This window comes from Triticum urartu, chromosome 2 (genome assembly GCF_003073215.2).
Source record: "Triticum urartu cultivar G1812 chromosome 2, Tu2.1, whole genome shotgun sequence".
Classification (NCBI taxonomy): Eukaryota; Viridiplantae; Streptophyta; class Magnoliopsida; order Poales; family Poaceae; genus Triticum; species Triticum urartu.
This window is the reverse complement of record NC_053023.1, coordinates 69,522,688-69,533,239: the sequence shown is the minus strand read 5'-3', so window position 1 is coordinate 69,533,239 and position 10,552 is coordinate 69,522,688. Positions and strand designations below refer to the sequence as shown.

Below are 10,552 nucleotides of genomic sequence, written 5' to 3'. Positions count from 1 at the left end.
TCAGAGATCGGTGCACCGCAGGCACCTCCGGTGATGATGATGATGATGAGCCCACGCTCCGACGGCAAGACACCAACGACAGTTCTCAGCAAAAGTTTTGGCGAAGCAAGGATGCATGAGAGCTCTGCTGGCTCATTTTGTAGAGGAAGCAGTAAGCTTCACACAGCGACGCCTGCTAAAACCGTCACCGTCGTCACCAGCCAACCGACGAGTTTTTTTACTTTGACGCAGCAAGTCATCACCGTGCACTGAACACCCCGACGGTCGCGGCAGTTCAAAGTCAGCGAAACCATTGCAGACCAGCACCGCCGTCACCACCACCAGCACCATGATGATGAGGCACCTCTGCCGGCCATTCCTTTCGTTCTGAACTCAGGAGTTGGAAGGAACACAGACGGGACACCACCGCTCCCCAAATAGCTGCTGGGCAGAGGAAAAACACAGCGCCTCACCCAAAACCACCCAGAGTGCAGCAATTCACTGCGGCAAGGCACTGAAACTTGATCTGACAACTAGATTTTTACATCTAGGAATGCTGGCAGCCTCGCTAAACCAGAACTGAACCAGCAAGCACCGTAACAGCAGCGTTCTACTACCCTTCTGAATCTGACAGTCACACTGCATGAGCATCTCCCCTAATAAAACCTAAAGGAACCCTATGTATACAAAATAAGATCAAGGATGTTGACATGAATTGCTCCGCGGCATGGCCGGGTTGCGCTTGCATTGGAACGCTGTTAGAAGCACTGGGGAACACTTAAAATGGAACGTCAGGTCGACTGGTCAGTCTGGTGCACCATCTATGGGTGCACTAGGGAGGTCTGGAGAATGGGAAGGCCTCGTGCTCGACAGCGGTAGCAAGTGGTTCGTCTATGTCTCCATCCTGTTCACAAGGAGAATGAACTAGATCAGATACATAGGTGAGTGCCAGCTGGAGAAACAATCTGCTATAGGAAGAACATGCCGTGGATTTACCAGCTTGATGATTTGATATGATATGGATAAATGTTAACCACTGAATCGTCAGAGGAACAACACGAGCTCCCACTGCTTCAACATGATATGGTACTCGTAACTCATTCTTTGGCCTTAATGAGCCCATAATGGTAACAAAAACCATACATGTAAAACTAGCACTACGATATTCCTGCAGCAGTATTTTCATCACTTTTGGCCTGTTGCTAAGAACATGATAGACCCAGCACAGGAGCTTAGTGTGAACCTTTGCTAGACCAAAAAAAAAACATGGGATCTAGTTCTGTGTATCACTATATCATCACAGCAGGAAAGGAAAATTGTTAAATGTTAATTTCTTTTCAGCATGAAACATGTTTACATTCAACACAAACAAATTAGATACGTAAACAAAATTGGAGCCCACCTTGTGCATCATGAGTAAGTGCAGCACAACCAAAAACCAGCCACTTGTACTCAAAGACATCCCAATCAACACATAACCTCATAGTGCAACATGAATCACAAGTTCTGACCAGAAAGCATGGGAAGGAAATGGGGCCCAGATATTTCCTATGTCAGCTCAGCCAAGAATGTTAACCATAATAAACACTTGTGGTGGCATAGTCAATAGCTCCAATGCTGCGCTTGTCAGGTCAGCATATTTCCCTAAGGAAATGGCCAAAATACGATGAATCCACAAACATATATTTTTCCTTTTTGTAGATTATTATTACTGGGTTGCATCACCAATGTAATATCCTATAGCACAAAACTAAGCTGTCAGGTAGCTCAACAACCCAAGCTAATCAGAAGGAATTCTCTACCAAAGCAGCAGCAAGACTGAACAGTACAAGCTCACGGAAAGTCATGCTGGAATGCACTGCTCTTTTGACATATATCCTACAAAGTCAATAAGCTCAGGGGAACCTGAATATCCATCTCCAGTTCAGCAGGAACAATATTATCCACGGAACTACCGTTGGATTGTAAAGCAATAGATTCCTTCACCAAATCACTTTCGGATGTCATGATCATGGCTTCTTTGTTAGATATTCTAGTGTTAAACTGCTCATCTATTAAACCATCTGTATGTGTTACTGCAGTAACTTGGCCATTTTGAGCACTATGAAGCTCTTTTAGATTTTTATGATTACCAAGATCATTCAGACGGTTCTGATCATCAAGCTCTTTTGGGTAGTCATGACTATCAAGCTCTTCCACACTACTATGATTTTCAAGCTCCTTTAGACTGCTATGGCGATCAAGCTTGTCCAGATGGTTGTGATTACCAAGCTCTTTTTTACTGTTAAGATTGTCGAGATCTTTCAGTTTGTCCAGCTCTTTCAGACATTGTGTTTCTCCTGCAGAAAATTTGCTATCTTCAGTACAACCAAGCTCTTCTGGACTGTTCTCATTGAGATCTATCACATTGTTATGATTGCCAAGTTCACTCAGACAGTTACAATCATCAAGCTTTTTCTCACCCCAGTGATTGTCAAGCTCATTCAGATTATTATGATCATGAGGACTCCTCTCAGTGATATGACTGTCAAGCTCTTCCATGTTGTTATGGCTCTCCGGCTCCTTCAACCCATTACAATCATCAAGCTCTTTCTCAGTACTATGACTGTCAAGCTCTTCCATATTGTTATGGCTCTCCGGCTCCTTTAACCCATCACAATCATCAAGCTCTTTCTCAGTGCTGTGACTGTCAAGTTCTTCCATATTGTTATGGCTCTCCAGCTCCTTTAACCCATTACAATCATCAAGCTCTTTCTCAGTGCTATGACTACCTGGCTCTTTCTCAGTGTTATTACTGACTGGCTCTCTCTCAGTGCTATGACTGTCTGACTCTTTCAGATCATTATAATCTTCTAGCACTTCCAAACAAATACTATCAGGAACCTGTTCCTCAATGCTATGACTCTGGAGCTCCCCAATGTTATGAGTGTGAAGCTCTTTCAGATCATTGGAAGTGAACAGATCTTTCGGACAATTGCTGTGCTTGTCCTCTATAGACCTATCAATGGTGTCTTCCCTGTCTGATTGATCCTTAAGAATTGCATTAGCTTGTGCATATGGACAAACAGGAACAGCTCTCAGACGGCATGCATGACACTTGAAGCCTATGAGATTATTGGCATTTTCTATGGTAATAGAATATATATCCCCATGGAACCAATCTGCAGGGAAGAATAAGCGCAATCAGAAATGCATCATTTAAACTATGACAGCTTCCCATGGTATGAGGAGCAATTGAAGTGAATGAAATACACAGCCAAATTCCAAAAACAATTGTTTGTCTTGCTGAGACAAAAGTAATGTTAGCTTAGGAAAGGATATATGTCACATAGCTTAGGACATAATCCATGGGAAAAGAAAGTAATAATTACTGTTCTAGGAGGATCACGACAAATATTGAAGGGTCAACTGTTGCTCACTTGTAAGGGCCAGGGCTAAAATGAATGATAATGAAGAGTTTTTGGCCAATGCAATTGTCAAAGTGAACAATTATAAGTTTGTTTGAAGATCACGGAGATACATAGCATGAAGTAAACCATTTTCTTAACATTACCATCAAAGTAAACATATCTTACCTTCACAATTCTCACAAGCAATATAAATAGCATCTCCACTGTAGCATTTCTTACAAAGACAGCATACTGGACTGGTTTCTGAAATCTTAACATCTTCAGATGGAAAAACAATTCTTGCTTTCCTAAAATTTGTTGCCTGTTCATCAGCTGTGTTCTGTGTCCATCGAAGACCATCTAACCAGTACGAGTAATGCGAAGCTGTCCTCTTCTTCTTACGACAGCTTGCTGTATGCTCGGATTTATCTGAGTTGCCTTTCATGTACTTATCATATAACCTTTTTGATATGCGTTTCACCGGTTCATTCTTGGCTTCATTTGATGGTTGACTGTCAGACATCTTTTGTGATTTATTCTTTGACACACTCAATGGATTCTTTCTAGGCCGGCCAGGCTTGCCATTCTTCTGTCTGGTTTTCTTCTTGAGGTTGATAACTATCTGTTTTCTTCTCCTTAAACTCTTTCGTAGTTGCTTCTTCTGCTTCTTTTTCGGAGAGCTCTTCTTTGATGCTGCCTTTTTCTGTGGAGACACCACCGGCTCGACCTTTTCAGCTAGGCACTTGTTGCAAACATAGACGGTATCCACAGCACCTCTAGGAACGTTGAAATGTTTTCTATGGAAAAGTGCTGCATAGAACAAGAGAATATTGCAGCTGAGTCCCAGTATAACTCCAAGCATCAATATTAGAAGTAAAAGGCCAAACTTAATACTTGATGATGGATCACCTAAAAAATTCCTAACAATTGAACTTTTTTTTCATCATATGACATACATAAGGCCCCGCAAAAAATAAAACGCATATCCCATACACACACAACAAAATAAGGGCTATATATTTTCTTCGACAGTCTTAAGGACTATAATGATACATATGTAACAAGAAAAAAAAATCTGCATATTTGCAATTTGTAAATACCTTCACAATATTTGCAGTTCACAGCTTCCCTGTTCAGAAGACAAAAAGAGGGAGAGAGTCAAATAACTAGCCAAAAAAAATGTACCATTCAACAAAACAGAGAATATATTGGCAACACTGAGAACAAGCTGCAGAAGCTACTGAAATGTACTTCCAGTTTCAGTTCAATTTTTTTTTCAAGCAAAGTATATGACCTTGCAGGAGAAGTCAAAATGCTAAAAGCTGATTCCTATACCAATAACTTTTGCCAAAGTATTTGCTAAATATAATCAGCAATTTCAACTGTGTAGCTTGTACAGGAATATCAACATCGGCTAGATTGGCAATGGTTGTACATACCGCAAAAGTTGGTACACACTCAGGGAGGGAGGGAGATAATCACCTAGACTTCAGAAATCAAATACTAATAACAGGCATAGCAAAACCCAGTCATGCAAGAAATTTCTTACTTCCTCTGTAAAGAAATATAAGAGCGTTTAGATCACTAAAGTAGTGATCTAAACGCTCATATTCCTTTATGGAGGGAGTACTTTCTTTAGATATTGCCAGATAAACACAATACAGTACTATCTGAACAATTATATCCAAAAGGTAGGGATGAATAGTTAGGCAAGTGTAACTGACTCAGCATACCTAATCAGCAAGACATGCAAAGAACAAGAACCATGGCAAAATCCATACTATAATACATAAGTGTGGATAAGAAAAAAGAACTGACACTTTTGCAATGAAATTTTAATGACTTGCTTGCTTTACTTAAATGAATAAATGAACATTTGGCTTAATTACATACCTGGCAGTTACTGTTTTGAAACACTGACCGCAAAGCCTGCTGGGAAGTTTTTGTGCTTTCTCTAGGAGGTTTTGTGCTTCCTCTAGTTTTTGTGCTTCCTCCAGTTTTTGTGCTTTCTCCAGGAGGTCATCAAACACTGATCTTGATCTTTTTGGCTTTTCGGGACTGAAGTCGCTCATCTTAGAAAGATCATCGGTGTCTTTCTTCTTTCTACGTGAGCGGTCATTGGTGTCTTTCTTCTTTTTAGGTGAGCTGTCCTCGCTGTCTTTCTTTTTAAGTGAGCGATTTATTGCTTTGGCTTCATATGCCCTCAAAAGACTCAACGGGACATGACTTTCACTCAACCAGTACCTGTTCCTCTCGCTAGAGGGCTCCTCAAATTTTACTCCATGTTTAGCAACAACAGGAGGAATATTCTCCCTCTTTCCAAAATCAAGTAGATATTCCACATTCGTTGCTTCTATACGTTTTCTGCGAATTATAACTTTCTTGAAAAACCTTGCTATTTTCTGGGTTTCCTTTGTTGCAATTGCAGAAGAGAGAGTGCTCAATATCTCAGGCCACTTGATATTCAATTCAAGCTCTTTAATCTGAAGGTACATAAAGAACAATTCAGTGGCCCAATTTTATTGATACTTCCCAAAAGAAAGAGAATATATTACCTGCAAAATGAGCTGGGACACATTTTGTGCCATTTCCACAGCAGCTCGCCAAGCTATGTATTTGGACCTCCTGGCAAATTGTGAACCATCGGGATACACTATGGTGGGAATTTTCTTGCGTCCCGCTGAGACATACAAGGTCACAAAGGTTTAATACATCGGAAAATAGTGTATCTGGAAACTGACAGAAGATTGGAGATACAACCTTGCCGAGCAGATTTGCAGGCCAATGACTGAGGCAACCTCTTCCAGTGAAACACTTGACGGGACAATGTTCCGCCCCTCCACCAATAAACACCAACATCACGGAGGTCGACTTTGAGCTCAATAGCAAGTGGCTTCCTCCCTGGCTTTCTAGCAATTGCATAACCTGCAGACTTATTAGATGTACGGACCAAGATATGGGCTGCAGACCCAACAACTTCAACAGAGTCTGCTGGTTTTTGCCATTCTCCTGAGAAGGCAACACGTCGCAGACTGGACTCTAACTGCAGAGTATTGGGAGATAATCATGTGAGAGTTTGGTACATGCAGATTAAATAATAAAGCCTTTAATAAGGACAAAGCATTCAAAAAGTTATACCATGAGAAGAGGCTGCTTCAGTGATGATACATCTGAAGCCATAAGAACTGCCTTACGCCAATACATGCTATATTGTGGATTTTGCCATGGACCAGACAGCAAACCATTCAGGCGTTTTTCAATTGACAACATGCTATGTGTAGCAAGGACAATATGACTTTCCTTGTTCTTTTCTGACAAAGGACCAACAGCACATGGCTTAGGACTCTCCATACACTTAACGTCAGTAAATCTGAAAATGCAATCACTACCACCACTGATTTGGCAGGAGTTGCACCAGCCACATTTTTCCTTTAGGAGCTCCACAGATAACTTTTGATCAGTCAGTGCAAAAACATTAACATATTTCTTACATATTGTTTTTAGCCGAAAAGAAACTGCATCCGGGCCATGCTTCTTTCCTTCCTCATTCTCTGAAAGCTTGTGCTTTAACTCTTCAGCAGCCGATGCTGCTATTTGACCGAAACTGTAGTAGTTTATATACATAGCATTCCCAGAACTTAGACAGCAGTTACTTGCTTCTTTTTTAGGTGATGCATCTTTCTGGTTCTCTGCAGACAAACCATTAACATGCAAGCCAACATCATCTTGCTTAGAATTGCAGCTATCCTTGTTGGCACCAGATGCATTAGGTTGTGAAGTTTGATTGGGCTTCTCATTAGCAGTAGTTTCATTGCCGTTTTGAGAAATTGTCGCACGTCTCAGGGTATAACTCTGGTGTGAGGCATCCTGATCTGAATTTGAGGTGCAAATTTTCCCGGTATCCAATTGTTGAGAGCCATGCTTTTCTATGGTACACTGCTGTTCATGCTCACTAGATTGTTTCAGTGATGACTGCCTGCGGTCTGTTTCATGGTCCGAGGTACTACATTCCTTGCTGTTCTCATATCGCCCGTTAATATTAGATGTTTCAGTTGCAATACCCCGAAACAAAGAGATCACATTTAGGATCGGATTGTAAGACGGATGACATGGAGTTAACACTGTAATAAGGGAATGAAGATCCATCTGGCCATAATAATGACATGGAGAGTCTACATCACATGAATCAACCCTGCAAGTTCATAAGGTCATTTATTTATTAGTGCAAAATTCAACCATTTAACTGGAGTGCAAACATATAGGATCAATTTCTAAAGAAAAACAAATCATCGCATTTATGCAATATATGTATCTCATTTTTCTGCGAAGCCTTGATCGGAGCCTACAAAATGAAATAAACTCAATCTTGCAAAACCAGAGTATTGCAGTTATTCCCTTGCTTTATCCCCAAAACTGTATAGTTAATTGACCTATTATTATAATAAAGAATAAAATGAGAACCCATATCAGCACGAAAGCACGGCTGAAAAAACTACAAGCAACAGCGATATTCATCGACACGATGAGAACTCACTGGCACATAAAGCACAGGGGGGTCTGTGGCCAACAAAAGAAATTAGTGTGATGATCTTTGTGGAGAAATAAACAGCACAAATTAAGCAGATGAAGTGCAAAGGAATGGGAACTAGATGTACAGTGAAACATAAACCGCATGTGGGAATGTAATTGCGACACAAAAGTCTAACAATTGATGGATGATGTCATGGTACAATCAACACAGAATGGTACTCAAGCATACAACTATGACAAATACTTTGACTAGTCATTAGGAAGCCTAAACAATGACAGCAGAGTAAAGGAACTCTCAGAAAGATATACACATAAGAAGACCAAAGGAGGAAGTCTAAACTGACTTACACCAAAAGATAGCCGCAGGTGCCAAAGTATAGTCGTCCATGTGGATCACTTCCCAGAACCTCTGCTCCTCTGACAAGCTTTGCCATATTTCTGGACCCGTTGTACTTCTGCATCGAACACTCAGGACAATGCCATTCTCCTTCAGGCAATAGGTCCTCCACCACCCCCACACATTTTGAGTGAAAAGCTGAAGGACAGCCATCGCAGCATAACAGGTTGCCATCCATACCACACAGATAACATTCGTCACTGTTACCATCATCCATATCGTCAGAGCCTTCTGGAGGCTGAGAAGAATCTGCTAGGGCCACAACAGAAGAACCTCTCTTTTTTCTTCTTGAACCAGTAGCTCTACAGCCCTCATCATTTCCATCTAACTCAGACATCCTTGAACCAAGTTCTGAACGTATAGCCTCAATCTCAATAACATCGTCACAGAGTGAGCGCAGCAGCTCGAGTTTTACTGTTGCTGGCTGCCAATAGTACTCTGTATCTAACAGCTTTAGATCTGTAAGCTTCATACCATACCTCAGTTCTGAACCACGAGTCAGTAAGTATTCGGCAAGATAGATTGGCCAAGTTGCTAGGTCTAAGAGTTCCCAGTTAAGATTCCTATGCAATTAGCAGTAGATAATTAAAAGACGAGTCTCTCATGACCTAAAACTAGTAAGCCTGTATAAAATAGGGAATCAAAGACTCTTACCTAATACAGTGTATTGCCGGAGGGTCTCCTTCATGGGCCAGATCTTCTAAGTGGTTCTTCAGAGAGCGGAGCAAAGCAAAATGCACCCAGTCTATCAAGGGGTTCACGTGCTTACACCGCAGCGCCGCGACAAATGTCTCCAGTGCAAACGGGCTTAGGAAAAGCTGCTTGCTAAATGATCTCAAGCAGGAGTAGACTTGAAAGACATCCATAACAGGGAGGCCTTCCAAATCCAGGCCCTGTGACGAAGGTGGCAGGTTCGGCTTTTGCAGCGGCCTATCCAGCGCAGCATCCTCTAAATCCCTCGCGACTGCGCGAGACCGACCACTCCCATTTGCACGCTGACGCTTCCTCCCAGATTGCTGCGGCGTAGCAGCAATCAGAGCCGGAGCCACATCCTCGGCGGATGAAGTCTCGGCAGCCTCTGCAGCAACAGCTACATTAGCGGCCGCCTCCATTTCAGCCGCCAATGCCGCCGCCTTCGCTTGTCTCGCGCTCCGACGAACTGGGCTAGGGCCAATCTTCCGCTTCTTCCCCGCCGTCTCCGCCATCGCCTCCCCATTTTCCCCACCCGCTCCTCCCCCCTTCGCCGGCGTTGCAAGCACAGGCAGAGGCCCGTTTGCCAGCCCATCTCCATCTACGGTCTCGGCCACCACAGAAACGTTCCCCTGCGGGGACTCCCCGTCCCCCCGCCTCCGCTTCTTAGGCCGCTTCCCGGCGGAACCCCCGGGAGTCTCCGGCTGCGGCGGCATGGGCGCGCCCACGAGGATGGAGCCCATCTCGTCCGCGTCGATCTCCTCGGAGTCGCCGTCCTCGTAGAGCACGCGGAAGTACCCGGCCTCGGCGTCGTACGACTCAACCACGCCGGAGAAGACCCCGAACCCCGGGAAGGCCTTCCTCACCGCCCTCCCCACCAGGTCCGCCATGCCGAAGCCGCCGCCGCGGAGGAGCCCCGCCGCCGGCGGAGGCTCCGCGGATCCCTAGGGTTTGCGGCGCGGAGGGGCCGCGGCGGATCAGGGCGGATCCCTAGGGTTCGGGGCGGATCGGCGGGGTGGATTCGGGGCTCCGGCGGTGCGGGGTTTGGGTCGGGCGTGAGGAATTCTGGTTCGCGTCGGGGGAGGAGGTGGGGGGGATGGAGGGGAAGCAGGCGTGTGGTTATATTATGGTTTTGGCGTTCATACTCGGGGCCTTTCAGTGTGTGTGAGCAGCGGCGATGGTGCGTGCGGGCAGGGCGTTTTTGGGAGGGAAATGGAGACCGGCTCCGAACAAAAGCACTCTTCTCCCTTCGATTTGAAATGAAATGTTGGGTGCCATGGTGCCATCTCCTACTTGGCTTGAGGAAGACATTGTAGGATGAACCTTTCAGTGGCTGAGGTTTGGGTGGGATCAAACCTTTTTCTACGAAATTCATTCCTGATTCTTGCGTTGCAAACACAAACACAGAGTTGGATCGAAGTGAAACATGGTGCCGATGGTACTTAGATAAAGTTTGTGCATCTAATGTTCGTTGGTTCAAGAAGAGGGGCGAGGGGGAGGGGGAGGGGTGAAACATCATGCTTTGATGCGAACAATATCTCCTACTTGATGAAGAAGACGGTTAGTG

The 10,552-nt window shown here is 44.0% G+C and overlaps 1 protein-coding gene across 7 annotated transcripts; it reads right to left on the bottom strand.

Moving 5' to 3' along the window:
* Positions 1-476: 476 nt before the first annotated feature.
* LOC125535842 (DDT domain-containing protein PTM-like) lies at positions 477-10,155 on the bottom strand. 7 transcript variants are annotated; one of them, XR_007294820.1, is made up of 11 exons: positions 8,950-10,155; positions 8,247-8,858; positions 6,507-7,560; positions 6,129-6,411; positions 5,924-6,048; positions 5,262-5,851; positions 4,469-4,497; positions 3,555-4,178; positions 1,382-3,140; positions 976-1,181; positions 477-883 (listed from the first exon to the last, which is right to left on the bottom strand). XR_007294820.1 is itself a non-coding variant. In XM_048698911.1 (9 exons), exons 1-9 carry the CDS (start codon positions 9,873-9,875, stop codon positions 1,858-1,860), a joined length of 5,526 nt encoding a protein of 1,841 aa, XP_048554868.1. In that variant the 5' UTR covers positions 9,876-10,155; the 3' UTR covers positions 1,296-1,857. The 7 variants fall into 7 exon arrangements, 1 of the variants encoding a protein (XP_048554868.1); XR_007294821.1 differs by having other exon boundaries at positions 976-1,175; XR_007294818.1 differs by having other exon boundaries at positions 976-1,147.
* Positions 10,156-10,552: the final 397 nt, after the last annotated feature.

What these genes read in the sequence shown, in the direction of transcription:
- LOC125535842 (XM_048698911.1), bottom strand. Translation starts at nt 9,875, where the DNA reads ATGGCGGACCTGGTGGGGAGGGCGGTGAGGAAGGCCTTCCCGGGGTTC. An exon ending in ACCTGCGGCTATCTTTTGGT is followed by an intron (nt 7,561 to 8,246) that starts GTAAGTCAGTTT and finishes ATGAACTTGCAG; the next exon opens with GGTTGATTCATGTGATGTAG. An exon ending in TGCTTGTGAGAATTGTGAAG is followed by an intron (nt 3,141 to 3,554) that starts GTAAGATATGTT and finishes TCTTCCCTGCAG; the next exon opens with ATTGGTTCCATGGGGATATA.